The 23,038-nt window shown below is 33.2% G+C and overlaps 1 protein-coding gene across 1 annotated transcript in view; it reads right to left on the reverse strand.

The window, feature by feature from the left end:
* The window catches only part of LOC115210475 (arg8-vasotocin receptor-like), a 217,912-nt gene that overhangs the window by 11,547 nt on the left and 183,327 nt on the right, over positions 1-23,038 (reverse strand). The window contains exon 2 of the mRNA XM_029779078.2: positions 4,428-4,965. Within this exon, the coding sequence (XP_029634938.1) occupies positions 4,428-4,901 (474 nt within the window). The 5' untranslated portion in view covers positions 4,902-4,965. The remainder of the gene's footprint in view (positions 1-4,427; positions 4,966-23,038) is intronic.

Below are 23,038 nucleotides of genomic sequence, written 5' to 3' on the forward strand. Positions count from 1 at the left end.
GTTTGTAGATGTGTGTCTAATGTTCTTATGTGTGTGTGTCTGTGTGTGTGTGTTTGTGCTTGCCTGTGTGTGTGCGCGAGTGCGTATGTATGTATACCTATATATAAACATATGTATGCATGTATGTATGATGTTCCTACATATATATACACACATGGCCGTACTGTTAAGAGATGTTTTGACTTTGATCCCACTGCATGACATCATTGGAAATTGATCTTTGTTCTTTTCCTTACAGCTTCGGAGTGACCCAAGCCTAGTATCTGAAACTGGGTAGACGAGCTTTGAGTGGAAGTACGCCAATTGAACTTTATCTTGTCATTTAAATTCTATTTGGAATTTACATTACGTATACGTACCTATCGAATTCTCAAATACATACACGCTAATTCAACGAAGAAGGAGAAAATGTTATTCATGTGTGCCCATCACATATATATATATATATATATACGAGGGACGGCTTAAAAGTTCATGGGCCGATTAAGATACTCTCCTGGAATGTGAATAAATAAGGTCTATTTTTCAAAATAGTCCCCCTTGCAGTCCACATACATCCTTTACCGGTGTTGCAGTATTTAGATGCCAGTGGGGGAGAAAGCTTTCATCCTGTTGTTTCCATAAGTCATCAACAGCAGATATGACATCACCATCATTGCGAAACTGGTTTCCAGCCATGTGTTTTCTCATGTTAGGGAAGAAATGACTGCCAGATGGCGCCACATCATGAGTATAGAAAAAGCAATCAGCCAGTTCAAAGCTATAGTAACGCACAGCAGTTGTTGAAACTAAGGACTTGTATGCTAGAGCATTGTCCTGATGAAACAAGTTTCTTTTCATCAGCTTTTCTGAGAAACGGCGTGGGGCTTGATAACCTTTCGTAACTGCCCCAACAAGTTGGCAGAGTACTTTTCATTGATGGTGTAGAACTTTTGAATAAACGCAATGCCTTTTGCATCCCAAAAAACTGAGACCACCAGCTTCCCTGCAAATGAAACTAATATTCGTTGTGTTGATATTTGTATATGACTTCAATAACTGCGGGTGGGGTTGTCTTTATTTATTCTAGAACAGTCTTTTTCCGAATGTCATTGTATATTATTTTTGCGGCAGCGTCGTGTGGGCTAGGGAAGTAGTACCTTGATGACATTTTTGAGCAGCTGCTAATCACATGTTTGGTTTATTCTACAGAAATATGACATAATCTACATTTTCACTTGTATCATCGAGCGCCAAGTGCTTCATTGTCTCTTATGCTTATGTATTCCGTAAAAATCTCCTGTTCTTAGATTACAAATGCATAGCCTTCAAAGTTGATGTGATGTCGCGGTCTCGGAGCCAAGAGAGGCTTTGCTTCATATTGATATAACTGTCTTCTTCAAGTCTTCAGGAAGCATACTTACGCATGTTTTTTTTTTTTTGTATTTTGAGTGTTTTACATTCACGTCTTCTTTAATGTATGTTAGTCCGACTGTTTTGCAGTTGCATGGGAGGTCATCATGAAGAGAGTGCGTCCTCAATAGCTCACTGCCAACACGTAGGATATTGTTCTCTTCACTTTTCATCACTAAATTAATGTATTATTTTTGCTACTGCTGTTTATCAAGTGCTCTACCTCCTTTATCTCTTCTTATATAGAGCCTGTTGATATCGCTATTTCTGTAGAGATTTTCAGTTGAGGTCAGGCTTTTGCGTATTTAAACGGCTATGGGGTGGATTTCTTCTACAGACCAGTCAAGTATCTCAAATGCTGGAATAAACACTAACCTTCCATAGTGCTTTTGAATACACATGTTTTCCTGTAAAATATCAGCCTCTTGTATCAGTTTCCAGCTATTAGATCCATTTCAGGTGCCTTCCTATTATGCACAGCTATGATGAATGTTTTCGGATCAATTGCATGTGTTTTACTGTTGGTGTTGTAACAGTATTCTCTTCTTACTTTATTTAGCTACGATGCATTGAAATCCCTCCCTGCATTCCAGATTTTCAACCAAAATGATTCAAGATCTTCTTGAGAGACTTATGTATGAATGTATGTATGTATGTATGTATGTATGTATGTATGTATGTATGTATGTATGTATGTATGTATGTATGTATGTACGTGCGTAGTACTTATGTATGTATATATAAGCATATGTATATGCATGTATACACACAAACATCTATTCAAAAGAGGCCACCCTAAGAAATCAGTGCGCCAACCAACCGGCGCAACGTTCTGGCATGTGTATATATCGATGGACTTGACTTTCACCCAAATAATATCCACAACTATCTGCCGTGTAGAATGAATGTATGTATAATGCAATTGTCGCAAAGTGAATAATGAAAGGTTTGGAAGAGCAACTTTTTTTTTTGTTAAGTGCAGTTTCAAATTGCGAAAAACTTATACGGAAACATTTCTAGGATAGCAACTGTGCAGGCGTATTGAAAGTATTGTTTTTTGTTGTAAGCTATGTCAAGTGTGTGGTACCAGAGTTTCAAATGGAGTACAATGAGAAGATGAATACACGGCAAAATGCGCACTGTGATCTGTGAAACCTTTACGTAACTGTCTTCTATGTTCTCAAAGAAGTTAGCGTCTGTAAAAGTTCGTGTCACGATGCATTTAGAAGATGCATGTTGTTGTTGCTAAATGTTTGAAAAAAAAGGAACCGTATTCCAATCAGAACTGCCTGTGTGCTCGTAGGTTCATGAATGCTTTCTTAAAAGTGTCAGGACAGCTGGATAATTGTATAAATACCATTGCAATGACGAAGGAAAAGGCAGTCATCATAGTGGGTTGGGTCGTTGATCGTATTTTTTGTTTGGAATGCTGACGTTCGTAGTGAGTTTATTCACATGGTCTGACGATTAATAACGAGTTTTACTTGTAAGTCCTATGGTGTTTGATGAGGCAATGTAATAGAGGTACTTTAAAACATTGACACACGCAACGCAATTACCGCGTTAATTACCTTATTCATCCCTGACGGTTTCTTCTCAAAGTTGAAATCCACCCGGGAATTTCTTCCGCCTTCCCACTTTGGATGGTAGAGGAAAATAAATTCGCAACTGGAACGTAATCCTCAGGGAGTTTTAAATTTAGATAAATTGTTAGAAACAGTGAATCAACACCAGAGGGAAATATTTTGAATGAAAAATATTTTGTTGATATTGATATGGAGGTCAGTTCAGTTCAGAAAATAAGAGTGTTCGTGGCCTGGTTTTGGCGTCAGGCAGACGGCTAAAGCTTTTGTTCTGCCAATTTCTGGAAAGATTAACGAGTTTCGAAGAGACCTCTGCCTTTTCCGGTCAAAGAAGGGTCGAGGAACAACCCCTTTAAAATGCGGGAGCTGTGAGTTTGTTGGACAGTCGGGAACAGAGCGAGTTGGTGACAGGTAGTTCTGCCGGAGACAGTGAATGTGAAAGACAGACAGTGGATGTGAGAGATGACAAGGGAGAGGATGGCAGCATAGAAGAAGACAGACAGATAAGCATTGGGAACATGTGGAGCGAGAGAGAGGGATTACGGCATGAAGGCATTGGCTATTCGTAGTGGGAGTTTCTGAAATTGTTGTAACTAGAAAATGTAACGGTATGTGTTGTTTATGTTTTGATGTGAATTGTGTTAAAAAGAGTTGTTAAAGAAAAGAACTGAGTTGAACTAAAAAATGAGAATTGATGTGAAAAAAGAGAAAGAAGGAAAGAGGAAAAAGAAATGAAATTGTAATGACATTGTGAATTAAGGAAAAGAGTTGTTGAAATGTAAAAGAAAAAGAAAGAGAAAGACTTTAATGTGATTTGACCATTGAACTGTATCGTTAATGTGAACATTATTTGTTTTGATTCGACGTGAACTGTTTAAATGCTCTGATTTTGTTGCTTGTATTTTCTTTGATGTATCTGATGTCGTAATTGTTACAAGCTGTTGTTAAATTTAAGCCATTTGCCTTCCGCCGTCTCTCTCTGTATCTCTTCCTGCTGCTGTTGTTGTTGTTCTCTCCGGTCGCCGGTTGCCGAGTTCGCTGCCATTCTCCCCCCACCCCCACTGAATTCTCTCCTTCCGTGGCGAATTCCCTGTTCGATCGAGCCGGTCAATCGTCGTCGCTCGACTTGATAGGGTCCCGGGTTTCCGAAGAGTTTGAGCGACGGCAGGTCGTAACAATATGTTAATAAAGCAATAACTTTGTTTCGTAATAAGTTCGGTTTCCTTTTTTACAGACCTCATATAGACATACGCATACACGCATACAAATATACATAACATACATAGGTATGTAGGTAGGTAGGTAGATAGAGAAAGAAAGAAAGAAAGAAAGAAAGAAAGAAAGAAAGAAAAAGAAAGAAAGAAGGAAAGAAAGCACAAAGATTATATTTAAGGACACCATAAGAGCAGCAATATTTAAAAATACTTAACCGTACTGGATGTTTATACTTACCGTTATAGGCTTTCGTAGGGGAGCTCTAATTGCTTGGTGACGATCCAATGCAATAACAATTAACATGTTTGTACTGGCCATCATAGAAAAGCTCTGCATAAATTTAACGAGTTTGCACATGAAAGCACCTGCAAACCATTCACGGTCAACATATTCCCATACCAACTGTGGTGTGCAAGCAAAGAAAATGACAGATAAGTCAGCAGCTGAAAGGTTAAGAATTAGAATATTGATTCGAGACTTCCATCGACGGTTCATTTTCACCCATATTAACAAAAGAAATCCCCCAATTATACCTCCGATTATCATTATATAGAGACATGTGAGCCGCAAAGTTTTTGAATAAGCTTTATCATGAACACTTTCGGCTGATGATTTATTAAAACTCTGTTGATCATTTTCAGATATACTCATGGTAGTGTAGGATAGAGATGCCCATTTCTTATAGTTCCATGATTCATTTAGTTCAGTCATCTTGATAATAATCGGAAGTAGTAGTATTATTTTGATTGGCAGTGTGAAGATTTCGTAGATTCAACTGAAATTAATGAATACAAAAAGAAATTATTAGACTTTAAAAGAAACATTCTTAATATCAGAATAGCATGGTGTCCATTCATACATTCAACTAGCAATTACCACGCCTATTTCATTAATAGATACATAAGTTAGCTTTATTCTACATGCTTCTGTGAATAGATGTAGAATCATTTCCCTTCTACTGTGGAGATTTTGCATCATAATGAAGCTTTGGACAGAAAAAATTATCATTCATGCAGATTTCTTATATAAGCAACGTTTCCTCTGCGCTTTATTTCGAGCACACATTCATCAGTTTAAATAGATATATTGATACATACACTCATAAAAAACACACGTGTATATATGAATGGTCGCAGACATTTATGCATTTATTCCAGCATTTCTTCTTATAGAAGTGTAACATTTTCTATTTAGAACTGGCTTTGTGTAAATACAACTCATGAAAAATCGTGTAGTTACAGATATCAAAACTAAGGTATCAATATTAAATATCCTAGGTACTAAAAGTATTTTGAAGCGCAGATAGTTAAAAAACAACAGCCTAAAAGTTATTTCTTTATTATTCCCTAATTGAAGTTGCGCTAAATACATTGAGAAGATACGGCCCTCAGTGAACCAGTATCCCTTGTTGTAAATAGGTATCAATCATTTACAGCAATATACCATTTACAAATGTTCTTCAACTCTCAATGCCGAGTTTTATTTACCCGGGCAGCAAGATTCATGATACAAGTAACAACAACACATCTTTACTTCACAATTGTCCGTATTCTAGAGTTATGTCGAACATAACTGCACTATTATACTCATCTACTCTCCATTCCAATTCTAAATAGAAAATTTGAACTATTTTCTGTTTAAAATATTTTTATATGTATAGGTGTGTGAGTATATGCACCCATTTGTATATGTATATCTCCGAAGAGGCATTATGATACTTTTGTAAATGTCTCATTTATATCCATATATTGACCTACCATAAAAGGCTAATATTGGTAAAATGAGACATACTTATCTACATGGCCGAAAGAGCTGTAAGATGTAATCTATACTTATATTTATATTTACTTACATTTATATTCTCTTTTTTATATATATTCTACTTATTATACAACATTACTCTTTTATGTACACTTTTTTATGTACATTCCTTTGTGTACACTGATTTGTTCTGCTTTTTTATGTTTAACCCTATAGTCTCTTATGTGGTGGTTTAATAAAGTATGTGATTGAGTATTATCTGATAACTGATATTTGGTTTATATGTATTTCTCCATTTTCTTATCTTGTATTAGTGGTAAATCATTTTACCTTTGCCCATATAATACAGTAAATGAATTGATTGCATCGCAATCCTTAACATTTATGTATTAACTTTGTTGGGTACTTCACTAGCAGTATATTGGATATATGTTATTCCATGGAGGGTTGCATTTACAACCCCTATCTCAATTTGTGTATATATATATATAAATGGAATAAATTTCCTGTTTTAGAGAAAAAGAGTTCAAGAAAATGTTCAATCCTTAAATTTTTATTTTTTAAAGTTATAGTTTTATAGAAAAAGATTTAATAAAATGTTGAGCCTTCAAACGTTAGAAACTAGAATCGAAAAAAAAAATAATAATAATTGGCATTTTGCTGCACTTTTTGAAAAAATAATAGTTCTAATGATAAAATCTTCTCTTCTCTTCCTCCTCTTCCCTTTCCTTTTCTCTCCTCCATTCAATTTTTCTGTCCTTTCTCTTCATCTAAGTCACCATCCTTCTTCCCAGACCTATCGCTCTTCCATGCCCCTTCTCTCTCTTCTTTCCCTTATCTTTCTTCCTCCTTTTTCTTTTCTCTTCGACATTCCATTATTCACCTCCTTTCATCTTTCCTCTTCGAATAGCTCATTATCCTTCTTTCTGGGCCTACCTTTGTTTCATGTTCTCCTCTCTTCTCACCCCACACCTTTTTTCTATTCTCTCCTCCATTTCTCCTTCCGTCCTTAATCCCCATTAAATGCTTCTACTTGTGCTTCTAAAAGAAATGATACAGTTAATCTTTATTTGTTAATAAAAGGGTATTAAAGTGGTTGTATTCCACTCCCAGCCCCTTTAAAAATAAGATGTTTGCTAATGAAATTAGCATTTTAAAAGGTGAAACAAAATTTGCCAAATATTTTTTTTTATTATTTTTTCGATTCTAGTTTCTAACTTTTGAAGGCTCAACATTTTATAAAACCTGTTTCTGTAAAACAACAATCTTGTTTTAAAAAAATTTTAAGTATGAACATTTTGTTGAACCCTTTTTCTGTAATACAGGAAATTTTTCCATATAGGTTTCTTGTTTTTGTTTTTAAATTATATTATATAATTTATTATTTAGATTATCATTCAAGTAACATTACCGTTGTTAGCCCAATTTCTGGTTCAACCCCACACCATGTTGAGGTAATAGTTTGTTAGTTTGTTTTTATGTGGGATAGGCAACCACTGATTTTTAATTTTTATTATAGAATACAATGAATATTTTAACATAAAATGTATGCAATTTTAACCAAGTTAATGGAAATTAAAAAATTTGAAAAATCGATATATCTAGCTGTTTCTAATGCGCGGCATGGTTACGGTATTATAGTGAAGACTAATTTGAGGTCGACCCGACATTCTGTTGGGTCAAGCATGTTTAGTGTTTTACCAATACATTCGTTTAACCTGAGTATAATATACATGTGTTACATGAATATATACGTTTCTTGTACTTAAAGTATATCTGATTATTTAGCCCCAGTCCATTCCTGAGCTAGCAGACCTACGATCAAAGATGGTTCAGCTTGACCAGCCATTCTGTATTTCTGATACCGTACGTCTAGAAATACATCATCAAATGCGTATTTTCTAAGAGACAATAGGAAGTGATTTGAAGGCAATCTGGCTGCTATTCCTAACAGGTCGAACGACCCCATTGTCTAAGATAATAACACCTGCACTTCCCTCTGTTCTCGTTTTACAGGTTACCCTTGAGCCCAGTGAACAAGAAGATAAGTACTTATTTAATGAATTAATGAGAATTCGGAGATGGTGTTAATTAAATTTGACCTGACGATGATCACCGGAAAGAAGAGACAAAACGTAACTATAAAGAAGACATGACCCGGTGGGTGGTCTAACTCTTCTCGTGTTGTGAGGTAGAGAGGAATAGGCAGAATAGACAGGAAAGAAAGGGTAATAAAGTATGTTCAGGAAATAGAGGAGGAAGTGTAAGAGAAAAAGAGAGGAAATAACAGCATGAGGAGGAGGAAGAGTGTAAGAGGGAAACGCAAACGAAAATACAGAGAAAGAGAGAGAAAGACAGAGATATATGTAGGTAGACAGACAGAAAGGCAGACAGAGAGCTAGCTATAGAGGGAGGGGAAGACTCATAGCTATACAGGAGAATTGATAGAGAATTGACAGAAGGGGGAGGAGAGTAAGTTGAAAAGAGAGTAAACAAACATAGCAAGAAGAAGAGTGGGAGAGAGATAAAGCAAACAGAAGAGACAGAGGGCAAGACAGAGAATGAAAGAGACAGAAAGAGAGAAAAAGTGACAGATAGAAAGATAGATACATAAAAAGGGGATTATTTACATTATTTACATTCAACGTGTATTTGTCCTCATCTTCTTGTTAACACAACGTTTCGGCTGATATACCCTCCAGCCTTCTTCAGGTGTCTTGGGGAAATTTCGAACCTGGGTTCTCATTCCTAAGGCATTTTTCGATGCTATCATTATTATTATTATTATTATTATTGTTCAGGTCACTGCCTGGAATCGAACTCGGAATCTTAGGATTAGTAGCCCGCACTCTTAACCACCACGCTATATGCCCACGGGCCATAATGCGCAGCGAGATTACGGAATTATAGCCAACGCCCGTTTGAATTCGATCAAACATTTTGTTGGGTCAAGCAGTAAGCGTGTTTGACCAATATATATTTTTATATCAAAGCTGCAAAATTATCACAGAACTCTTACTCAGAGTTTCACGTTCCGGGAACGTGAAACTGAGTAACAGTTCTGTGATAATTTTGTAGCTTTAATAAAAAGTATATTACTCTACCTTTGGTATTCGAGTACTATTTTTTCCAGCTTGTTTTGCACTTAAGTGCTCAACTGTATATATATATATATATATATATATATATATATATGTATATTCAGTAAATAATAATAGCATTTTATAAACTTAAATGTTAGAAGCGATCACTGTGTATTGATTAAAAAAAATAGTCTAATATTGGGGCATATTCGACGGAAAAAAAGTGGGGTTTCCGTACGCATATAACTCGAATCCATACCTCTTGTAGTCGCAATAAGTAATGGCTGCCTATTCATTAGAGGAGAAATAGTAATTGGTTACGGGATGTAAGTGTCAGCAATACGACTGCAACGGTTCTAAGTCATGAGTGGTGGTGTGCACAACACTACAATGCTCTAACTAGTAATACTAAAAAGCCCAGAAACAGAATGCAAGATATCCGGCTCAATAGAACAGTGGATTTTATATAAGAGTTATCCTTCTTCTACAGGAGTGTCCTGAGAAAGACCAGGAGACGACTATTTCTTAGTCCCTGCTCATATACATGTGTACACACACACACACACACACACACACACACATATATATATATATATACGAGGGACTACACCCTCAAAAACCGGAATTTTGCAATATTATTTTATTCACTTAGTTTTTGTTTACACTTTTAACACCTTCAAAGTATTCTCCATATTTGAAGCAATGTTTCGGGTCAGGCGCGTTTTCCACTATTCGAACCAGTGCTGGAACTCTTACGAAGTGATGCATTTTTTTTATTTCACCTCTTCCACTTCTGCAAGTTCCGTAGCACCAGGTTTCATCACAAATGATGACCTTCGAAAAATGATCCATATCAACTTCCAACTGTTTTTTCAGTTCACGACATGCATTCAGTCGTGGGTGCTTTTCATCTTTCGTGAGCAAGCGAGACACAAATTTTATTCGCAATTTTTATTCTCAATTCTTCACTCAAAATGTGTTGGGAGTAGATTCAGTACGCACCAGTTATATCAACAAGTTCGTTAATTGTTCGGTGACGTTCCACCAAGATCAGTTCATGAATTTTCATGATGTTTTCATTCGTTCTGGAGGTCGACGGTCGTCCTGAACGAGATTGGTCTTCAAGCGACAAGTGACAAGTGACCAAAGCGTGGAAGCCACTCCTAAACTTGTATTGTGCTATGCTCATGGCAACGTCCTTGCAAGCTGTTTGAAGCATGACAACTGCTTCAGCCACCATTTCCCCAAGAGAAAACAGAATTTCAAGGTAGCACTCCGTTCCTTCGTTTCAACCATCGCAAAAATCGACGAACCGGGGAGAAGCACTGCAAAAAAAAAAAGATGCACCACGTGGAAGTACAACCTCACCCGATGACACCAGTCTCATCTAGTGGTTTCCCATCTTTTTGTTGTTAACACATTTCGGCTGATATACCCTCATTGGGAAATTTCGAACCTGAGTTCTCATTCCTAGAGCGCGGGCTACTAACTCCAAGATTCCGAGTTCGATTCCAGGCAGTGACCTGAATAACAATAATAACATAAACATCGAAAAATACCCAGGTTCGAAATTTCTCCAAGACACATGATGAAGGCTGGAGGGTATATATCAGCCGAAACGTTGTGTTAACAACAATCAAAATGAGGACAAATATCCGTTAAATGTAAATAATGTAAATAATCTACATAATTCCTTATCTCTTAAATATAGAACTGTAAAAATTATATTTTAAAGTTATGATTAAGAAAAATTAGGCAATTACTAAAGTAGGAATTTAGACTGGATCACTCAAAGAGATTTGTATCTTTAATGATTAAGATCAATATATGGTGGAGGTTATATATGTTAAACAAAATATTAAGATACTAATTCTGCATTCGATTTTGCAGAAAACCTCATCGTTTCTTATACAAGAGAAAAGTTGTTTTTATTATTATTATTATTATTATTATTATTATTATTATTATTATTATTATTATTATTATTATTATTATTATTAGTATTATTATTAGTATTATTATTATTATTATTATTATTATCATCATCATCATCATCATCATCATCATCATCATCATCATCATCATCATCATCATCATCATCATCATCATCATCATCATCATCATCATCATCATCATCATCATCATCATCATCATCATTATTATTATTATTATTATTATTATTATTCAGTAGTTTTATTTTTATAGTGTGCTTTCACTTCACTACCGAGCGCAGCTCTGTGTGCCTTGGGTATGTGCTGTGATTTGTTGTGATGCTCTGATGGTTATTGTATGGAAGGTGTTCTGCGTAGGATGTGTGCAGTGCCTAGTAGTGCAATTTTCTGTATGTTGTATGTGTTTGTAAGTCCTGCTGTTTTTGTTATGTATTTGTCTGAATATTTTTTTATCATGCCTAATGCACCTACTATGATAGGAATTGTTTCTGTTTTCAGATTCCACATTCTAGTTACCTCTATTTCCAGGTCTTTGTATTTTGAGAGTTTCTCCATTTCTTTTAGAGACACGTTGTCATCAGCCGGTATTGATACATCAATTAGAAAGATTTTATTTTCTTCATTATCTCTGACAACTATATCTGGTCTGTTGGCCTTAATTTCTCTATCTGTGTGTATCGGCATATCCCAGAGTATGGTTGCTTTCTCGTTTTCTGTGACCTTTTCTGGTGTGTGCCTATACCATCTTTTTTCTGTTGTTATTCCATAATATTGGCATAGCTTCCAATGTATGTAGGTTCCAACTCTGTCATGTCTGTGAATATATTCCTTCTTAGCCAGGACTGGGCAGCTAGAGATAATATGATTTATTGTTTCTTGTCCATCTCCACATATTCTGCAGTTACTTGTAATATTTCTTTTCATTACATGTTTTTGGTAATTTCTGGTGGGGAGGCTTTGGTCTTGTGCTGCAATTAAAAATCCCTCTGTTTCTGCTTTGAGTCCTGAGCTTCTCAACCATTGCTGGGATTTTTCTTAGTCTATTTCTTTTGCGTTTAGTTTAGTGCAGTATTTACCATGAAGGGGCTTTTCTTGCCATCGTTTTATCATGGTTCGTTGCTGTTCTATTTTTAGTTTGGATTTCATTTCTTTTATAGCTTTTGTTGTTTCTTCATCATCTTCTTCTTCTTCTTCATGTTTATTAGGTGGTATGATTTCTTGTTTGTATTTGTCAGCTTCCTTAAATACTGAGAACAGTTTTTTGTTTTGCTCGTGTTTTGCTGCTATCTGGATCAGTTTTCCTTCCTTCTGAAGTAGATATTTTTGCAGTCCTATGGTGGTTATTTTATAGTAGTTTTCCAGCTGTATAAGGCCTCTACCACCTTCTATACGTTGTATATATAGTCTTTCTATGTCAGATTTTGGGTGATGCATCCTAGATCCTGTCAGTATTTTTATTGTTTTCCTATCTATTTTGTACAGTTCATTTCGTGTCCAGTTAAGGATATTGTAGCTGTAACTTATAACTGGGGCAGCTAAAGTGTTGATACCTATTATCTTGTTTTTAGCATTGAGCTCTGTGTTTAGTATTGATCTAACTCGTCTATAATATTCTTTTTTTATTTTCTCTTTCATTTGTGTGTGTTGTGTCTTATCTAGTTCATGGATTCCTAAGTATTTGTAAGTTTGGCTTTGGTCTAATTCTTTTATTTCATTGGTTTTATCTAGTGTGATGTTGTTACTCTTAACTAGTTTTCCTCTTTTCATGGTTACTTTGGCGCATTTTTCTAATCCAAATTTCATATCTATTGCTTTGGTAAATCCATGAACTGTCTTTAATAGTGTTTCCAGCTGTTTGTCATTTGCAGCGTATAGTTTTAGGTCATCCATATATAAAAGGTGGCTGATCGTTTTGCCGTAACATTTATATCCGCATCCAGTTCTATTTAGCATATCAGATAGAGGTGACAGTGCCAAGCAGAAAAGGAGTGGAGAGAGCGTGTCTCCCTGGAATATTCCTCTTCTAATGGGGATGTCTTTGGTTTTCATGAGTACCTCTTTTGTTTGGAGGTGTAGGACTGTTTGCCATTTATTCATAGAGTGCTCTATGAATTTTATGATTGTTGGTGCTACTTTGTTAATGGCTAGTGTTTCGAGGATCCATGTGTGGGGGATGCTATCAAACGCCTTTTTGTAGTCAATCCAGGCCATACTGAGGCCTTTCTTCTTTCTGTGGCTGTCTTCAGTTACGGCTTTATTAATCATTAGTTGATCTTTAGAGCCATATGAGCCTTTGCGGCATCATTTCTGCTCTTCTGGGAACAGTTTGTTTTCGTCCAGGTGCTTGTTCAGCCTTTGCGATATCACTGCAGTAAATGCCTTGAACATAGTAGAGAGGCAGGTTATTGGTCTGTAGTTTTCTGGTTTTGCTGTTTCATTTGATTTGGGAATTTTATTATTATTTATTATTATTATTATTATTATTATTATTATTATTATTATTATTATTATTATTATTTAGCATCTAAATGGACTTCTATTATGCACAAAAAACTATTAGGTTGATAAAAACATATAGTTTACTTACTTCTATGAAGAATGTAAAGATTTGTGCGAATAATTGTAAAGATATGAGATAGTATTTTTTTTTAATCGCTACTTATTCAGAAAAGATGGCTGTATTCCAGAATAACGAGTTATCCCCCTTCGTCTAACTAGAAGAATTGATGACAGATAAAGAATTAGAAAGAGATTATTAGGAGATATAGAGGAATAAATAATATTTGTTTTGCAGGAGAAACATGCAGAAGGATATATACATATATAGACTTATAATATATGGTCCTTCCCTTCATGTATAATTTTATACACATTTATACATTATAAAAGTATTTATGGTCTACGGACCATTTTTACACGTGCTGACCACTGGTATAACTTATTATTTTTAATAATCTTTCCCCACGGAATTTTGTTAGTGAACTGGTCGCGGTCTCAAATCGACGAAAATATTTTGGCAAATTAAATTTAAGTGTTGAAGTGAATCTAACTGTTTTTGTGTTTTTAAACGGCTTATAAACACCTTCCATGCTGCAGTTGTTTTTGTTTCAGCACAGGATTTCAGCACACGATCTTAAAGAACAAGATCTTAAGATCTTGCTGTGCAAGTACATCACCGTATACCCTATATTATTATAATTTTACCCTATATTATTATTCATTAATTTTATCATATATTATTATTCATTAATTTTATCATATATTATTATTCATTAATTTTATCATATATATATATATATATATGTATGTATGTATATATATGTTTATATATATATATATATATATATATATATTATATATATATATATATATATATATATATATATATATAGTGTAATAAGTAAAATATATGCATACATACATACATATATGTACGTACCTACATCTACATGTATATATACATGCATACATAAATATATATTATTATTATTAATATTATTAATATTATGTAGTGAAATATTATGTAGTGAAAGTCAATCATTTATATTTAGAGAAAATATATTTGCGTACATGTAAGCTATGGAAAATTTTCTCAGATCTATCATTTAAGAGTTTTTGCTTAGAGAATAAGATGGAGTGTTTTCTCCAGGCAAAGCGAACAGGTTTTGACTGATGGCATGTACGCTTGTGCGTTGTTTAAAATCTTCCATTTAATCTTATAAATTATATTGCTATCTTTTAATTTCCAGATAAATTTACTAAGCCCTTGCTATTTCTTTTATTTGCATTTCTAAAGGAGATCTCATGGTTCGCAAGTCAGGATTTCCAATAACACGCTGTCGCTCCAACCTAGTAAAACTATTTGCCTTCCGCTTCAACGGTTACCTGGTATACTGCGTTTCTACGTTTACAATAATTGTTAAATTTACAATTTTCTTTAACCCTATAATCACAGAAATCACTTAATATAGTTATTAGAAGTGTTAGTTGTGTTTGTATTGCTGTTCATGTGTTGTCTAGATATAATATATCTGCTACTTTTGTTTGTTTGAATATTGTTTGTGTTCATAGTTGGAAGGAGATTATTTCTGTTTGTGTAATATGCATTACGTTTTACATTATTAAAAGATGATATATGCCGAAATAGGTTTTTGGTTACTGAAAATCCAGTCCTTATTATTTTATCATTAATTATAGTACTATATTTATTAGTGAAATATTTTTCTATGATAGAACGATTTACTCGGATGAGATTTGTCAGTTTACTGACTTGTACTCATTTTCAACAGAAATTTTAAAACCAAAACTATTGAAGAATTTATGAAACTTTTTCTTATAATTTCCTAATTTTCTATTATTAGTAGTTTTAGTAATAAATAACACGTCGTCCCGATATAGGGCGCCACCTATTTCTGGGAATTCACTATTAAACTTATGCAGTATATATATATTCGGCGACTTGAACCGAATCAATCGAACCCAGAGCTATGTCGAAGCAATCAGGTGTGTCCTTCCTAGTCCAGTGTTTATTGTCAAATTTAATGAATGATTTACGTGCTATAAGTACGATATTAATTTCCTGGCGAGACAAGTTAGTATGACGCTTAGCAAATATAAGGGCACTATTTAGTACTGTGGGATTTATTGAGGAGTAGTAATCATTTATATCGACCTGGATAAATCTGTCTTTCCTTATTATTAATTCTATTGAACCAACTGATTACTTCCTGTGTAATGAACCACAGCTCTAATCTTAATTTATTCTTAAATTGTACAATATGTTTATCTAAAATCAATTTGCTTAATTTACCTATGTCGGATTTTGCAAGGCAAATAGGTTTTACTTTAAGGTCAGTAAAGAAATTAGATTTGTGGTCCTTAAGAGATATTCTAGGCCCCAGAGGGACAAAGGGTTCAGTCAATTTATCAATATTATATTCATACATTATATTTTTTACACTCATGATTAATATTTCTAAGTATATTCCTATTTACTATTTTATATTTTTTAGTTATTTCCTCCTGAATGAGATCATGGTATAAATTCATGTTCACATTGTAAAAATTTCCAATCCGGATCTGAAACACTGTTCACCTAATGACCTGGTTGAAACATGTGTAGGCACTTTTTATAGTTTTTTTCCGTTAATTTATGTTTCTTTTAATTGCATATGCATTAAATGGTTTCCTATGTTTTTATCGTGATACATATAAAATAAGTATCCACCATATAATTTTCGTCCAATTTCTTATAAAAATATAACTCTGTGTGTGTTTGAGTGTGTTTGTACGTGCGTGTGTGTGTGCATATGTGTGAATGTATGTTTGTATGTATAAGAAGAACACGAGTAGAATTTAAAATTCACAACAGATGTTTGAGCAGAATTTTATTGATGAATGGTCAAATTAAATTCTCTATTTACCTGTTTAGTTTTGTTTCTTTAAAATCACATAAAGGAAGCGGAATTTTGTCATGATGTAATCTAAGTATTCACCAATAAAATGTTACTGAAGCATTTGTTGTGAATTTTAATTCCAATTATGTCTGTCGTCTGTCTCTTATATATTCACTACGCTTGAAACAATCCTGAAGTTGGATTTGTAGTTTATATTGGATCGTGTTCCTGTATGTGTATATATATATATATATATATATATATATATATAATATATATATATATATATATATATATATATATATATATAATAAAATATTAGGGAATAAATCCAACTTACAGGGAAAAATCAGATTTAGGATTAAATCCAATTTTATAGTATAAATATATTATATTATATTATATTAAATTAGAGATAAAACCACTATTAGGCAAATCAAACAATGAGAAACATACGCCAATACATAAAATTAATTTAATTTATATTATTTTAAATATATATCAAAAGTATTAAAAGTTTAATAAAAGATAAAGAGTAAAACACTACGATCGATTCGAATAACAATAATTTAAATTCAATTAATAATTCGAGTTATGGTTACAGTCAGTCTTCAGGTTAATTGAAATATCTAAAAAATAATCAGAATTATTTAAACAATATTTTTAATATATAAATAATATAATAATTTTACTTATAATAAACTCTATTATCAAACTAGAAACATAAAACTTAACAATTATGATTATATCAAAATCGACTATAATGTTAAATATTAATTTTAATTTATAAGGTAGGAAACCCACCAATAATCTAATATCGGTATTAATCTATATCTAATTACATAAATATTTAAAAATGACTATTATATATAAATTATCAATGAAAATATATAAATGTATATAAATATTATAATTAAGATCTAAAATAATAAATAAATATATATGCACATATAATAAAAACCTAATAAATTAATTTTTCATATTTAAAGATGAAATAGCTAATTTCAAAATACAAATAAACAAACTTAAACGAACTTTCGGAAATCTTATTTAAAATACTTATAAAAATAATCAATTCGTAGTAATATAGTATCGAATAAATACTATAAATATAATTATCAATGGGAATAACTAGCGAATATCAATTTTAAAAAATAATAACTAAGATATGATATTAAATTAGACATGGCCTGGACCAATCTTTAGTCGAAACATATCTAAGTTTATCAAAGTTTATCTAATTTAATTATAAGAAATTTAAAACTACAATTAATACTATTAAAACATGTATATACAAAAGCCTAACTTTATACACCTCGTATACTTGCTATCAAACAACAAATCTATCGCTAAGTAGTATCTCACGAATAAACTTAATTTTAATATCTAATAATATAGAAAATTACGATAATTAGATCATTACATAAACAACGATATTTACATAAGGAAAATATTATTACACCAAAGACTTATACAATATTAAAATTTACAATTTGAAGATCTTAAATATAAATAAATACTTATCTTAGTGAGGTTTAGTAATGAACTAAAATTTTGAATCGGAAAACGTCTTTACAGCGTTTATAAGAATACTCGTGGATTTACGTTATTAGCAATATATATATATATATATATATATATATATATAATATATATATATATGACTATATGCCAATCCAAGTATGAGTACACGTAGAAAAATATATATATATACATAATTTTCCTCGAATGAGGCTTTTACATGCCGAAGACTACTTGGTGTAATTGATAATTATTCCAAATTAATTAATTTCACCCTTCATTGTTACTGATAACCATATTCATCCCAGTAAATGACCACAGCACTTTGTCTTGGCTACACGCGGGTGGGAAGGGACTGGTGACACAAACTTTCATTCACACTTTGAATTTGGTGATACTAGTTGTGGCTTCTAGCTCGCTCTGATACTGAGTTGAGTTGGTGCCTTCTAGTATCTCAAAATTCAATATACAATCATTCATGATTGTTTGTATCCTGCGCTGATGAGAGAAGAAGTTTGGGTAAGGTAGAATTATCTAATTCTTATGCTTTCCTAAGACTTGATTTCGAAACGTACGTCCGTAGGTGACTTCAAACTGTATGATAGATTGCCGTCAATTCATTCTCTCTTACCTGTTTGTGTTTGCCTTTCAAATGCTGTGTTTTTACTGAGATCTCCCTTTTAGTAGAAGAAATGGCTATAATCTCTTTGACTGCTATTTCTAAATTCGGTGTGCGGTAAGGCAATTCGTTGCTGAACCCTTAATTGCTTAGTATTACTTATATATATAATATATATATATAATATATATATATATATATATATAATATATATATATATATATATATATGTGTGTGTATATATATATATATATATATATTATATATATATATATGTGTGTGTGTGTGTGTGTGTGTGTGTGTGTGTGTGTGTGTGTGTGTGTGTGTGTGTGTGTGTGTGTGTGTGTGTGTGTGTGTGTAGAAAATAGTAAAAAGTGAAAAAACTACAGAAGGCTTGTTTTAAAAGGTTAAAAAATATATATTTGAATCAATATGTCTGAAGAATGTTGCACGTCTGATCCCATCCTCTATGAGTTGAGCTGGGTAATTTCTGTCAATTAGGGTGTTTTTGAGTTCTTGCAGTCTAAAGTTTCTGGTATTTTGTTCTGACACTATTGTGCATATCCTTCTTGCAAGGTTGAAGGGGATTTTTGTTTTAGTGTGTCTTGGGTGGCATGAATTAAAAAGAAGGTATTGTTTGGCGTCTGTGGCTTTGTAAAAAATGTCTGTTTCTATTTTAAAGTTATTTTTTTATATTTGTATATCCAAGAATGGGAGCTCCTTTTGGTTGTATTCCATTGTGAACTGTATATTTGGGTTTATGCTGTTCAATAGGTTTTTAAATTTTAGAAGTTTATCTGTGTTTTCATTCCAGAGTATAAAACAATCGTCCAGGAATCGTTTCCAATTCTCTTTTATGTATTGAGAGAGGGGGTTTCCAAAGATTGATAAAGATTCCTGGTAAAAGACTATTTCCAGGTAGCCCATTGTTAGGTTCGCAATGACTGGTGCTGCCCTTGTACCCATAGCAATTCCGGATTTTTGACGGTAAAATGTATTGTCAAACATGAAGTGGTTATTATGTAGGATGAATTCAATTGATTTAGTAATGAATTCTTTACTGATCCTTTTTGGTATTTCTTCCGGAAATTGGTCCAGCCAGAACTGTATTGCCTCTAGTCCATAATTATGAGGTATACTGGTATATAAGTTAACTACATCAAATGAAACCATGATTGTTTCTTCCTTGGCTTTTTTTTAAGGTGGTTTAACATATCTAAGTGATCTCTGATATGGCTATCGATATGTTTAAGGAAGGGTTTCAGGAGGATGTCCATAAATAGACTTAGTCTGTGTGTTTCACAGGTTGGGCCAGCTACAATGGGTCGTAGTTTTAGGTCCCCCGGGTTAGGTGTGTTTATGTATGTCTTTGGTGATTTTTTAATGGTTTCATTTATAATTTGGCTTTTATTAATTTTTGGCAGACCATAGAAGAGGCTAGGTTTGCATTTAAAGTTTGTTAGAAGGTCAATCTCTTTGGTTGTTAGTTCCTTTTCATAGGTTTTAATTAGTGAAGATAGAGTTTTCATTATTTTTGTGCTAGAAGGATCAGAATTCCTCTTCAAAGAGGGACAGAAGTTCAAGATCAAATCTAATTTTACTTGTGCCTCTGAAAACATAATTTATGTCATAAAATGCTCGGGCTGCCACCAAGACTACGTGGGATCCACGGGACTATCACTCAGACGTAGATGCACACTGCATCGACAACAGATTGCATACCCAGAATACAGAATGATACCCTTTTGTGAGCACATTGAGAAATGCGCAAAGCAACTACTACCATAATTTTTAATATTTCCATTTTACCAATGTGCTATCGGAACACCAACACAAATTAGACTAAACAAGGAAACATTCTTCATTAAAAAGTACAAGCCCAGACTTAACCATTCCAACATACTTATACAGAGAAATTCACTCCAAAGGAAAAGCAAAAAATTTTAAGCGATTATCTCCCTTACACCGGAAGAAATCACTTATTACCTCCCCTTATCTGGAACTCTTCTCAACATAAACATAACGATAACTCTCCTCAACGTAAACATAACGATGTAAGAAATTTGAAAAACTAAACGCGAAACCGGTCATTTCTTCTAAACTATGTCATTGTAAGGAAAAAAAATTATAACATTCTTCAGACATATTGATTCAAATATATATTTTTTAACCTTTTAAAACAAGCCTTCTGTAGTTTTTTCACTTTTTACTATTTTCTATATATTCAACCACGTGCTTTCACAAACCAACTTTCTCATCTATATATATATATACATATATATATATATATATATATATATATATTATATATATATATATATATATATATATAATATATATATATGTATATATATATAGTATATATATATATATATTTCTACGTGTACTCATACTTGGATTGACATATAGACATGTACATACATGCTACAGAATACAGCTAACGACAACTGAATAATGCAAGTCCAGTATCCAACCTTTCCCGGCGTCCTTCATGTTGAATTACCTAGATCCTGACGATTCCTGCGACACTCTCTCTCTCTCTTTCTCTCTCTCACTCTTTCTCTTTCCCTTTTTTCTCCCTATCTATTTATTTACCTCATGCAGTATCTTACACGTTCTGGTTCATAGGTTCAGCGAGATATTTGGAACAAGAGACTATGAGAAGTTGGGACGATAAATAGTGAGAGGAAACACCATCAGAGTTTCCGTTTTATATAAAGAAATACAGACATATGATCATTACAATAAGGATTTTAAATGAATTTATAAAAAATAATTAAGTCTGCATCGGCCACATAGGTAATTATTATCTGTGTTTGAAGTTCTATAATTGCAAAGAGAAAACGCAGCAGAGAATCTTATGATAGGAAAATAACTGTACTGCATAATAAAAGCCTTAATCTTATGAAATTGTCAATACGATAACCTCCATCGTCGGTATTGCACAAATAAAATATATTTAAGAACAAGAACAAGTTACAGAGAAAGTTGCAGTTAAAAGGAATTCAGATATACACGAGTTAGACGCAATATACATGTGAATCGTCCCATTAAATCAGAAAACTGTTTCAGTTCAAAAAGGATTTTTTAATCTAATCCTTTTATTTATTTTCAAATTTAACTGCTCTGCAGAGTCTACTGTACTGCGATATCTCTTAAAGATCCCCATTTACTTGCCTGTAAAGAGAGACTACATTCAGTTCAGCTAGCCGACTTACATATATTTGACAAATACCTTGTAAACTTGTACAACGGCTTTCAAATCCTGTAATGGTGAAATGTATATATTTCACAAGATACACAATGGGATGGTAATTATTATTATTATTATATTATTATTATTATTATTATTATTATTATTATTATTATTATTAACGATATCAATTCTAAAATACATATGAGAATTACTCGGGATTTAAATTAGGATCCAATGAATGAGCTTAAAGTCGGTATATTGATTGCATTTGCACAAGTCTCTAGATACACTAAGTTAAAGATAGATAGATAGATAGATAGATAGATAGATAGATAGATAGATAGATAGATAGATAGATAGATAGATAGATAGATAGATAGATAGATAGATAGATAGATAGATAGATAGATAGATAGATAGATAGATAGATAATGTGCCAAGTGACTTCTAGAAATACAATCGATCGAAGGTGCCAAAACGCTAAGCTCAGTGATACAGGTGATGTTTCAAATTCGCTTAAATATTATATATGCTAGTCTTCATCCGTAACCTGGTTTACAACCAGCATTTGGTCTTTGATAGACTACTCTGTTGTAAATATACGAAACAAATCCTTGGCCTGTGATAACTATTGCTTCCAACCATCTATGAAGTCCCGAAAAATCATTTAGATCACTATCCTTCCTCCTGTCCGAGGTAGGGTTAATCCAAGTGCCACTGGTAGACATTTTCAGATGAGGGCTGGAGCAACATGAAGCGAAGTGTCTTTTCAAGGACAAAATGTGGCCTTCAAAACTCCAACTACTAGGCCACAGACTTTCACACACACGCGCACAAGCATACACGCACACACACCACACACACACACACACACACACGCACACACACACACACACACACACACACACACACACACACATATATATATATATATATATAATATATATATATATTATATATATATATATATATATATATATATACATATATAGAAAATTAATATAGACAGCAGTTAGCAATGTTTCACAGAAAAGGACAACTATATTTGTCACTAAATGTTACTAGTGCGTTAGGAACACCTACATTGCTAGAAATAAGATGCTCTAACGCTGTAGTCAACGCACAGAACTGTGTACATATATTCTGACAGAGACTGTAATCGTCTGATACACACAAACACAGGTAAATGTTTGTGTGTGTGTGTGTTTGGCCTGCTGTATGGCCTGCTGTGAATGGCAGTCAAATTTCTCGCAAATTACGTCTACAGTCTCGAGCTGTAGGAATATAGGGAATAATGTTTACATGCTGTATTTGTGCATG

The sequence above is a fragment of the Octopus sinensis genome, linkage group LG4 (genome assembly GCF_006345805.1).
Source record: "Octopus sinensis linkage group LG4, ASM634580v1, whole genome shotgun sequence".
NCBI classification, from domain to species: Eukaryota; Metazoa; Mollusca; class Cephalopoda; order Octopoda; family Octopodidae; genus Octopus; species Octopus sinensis.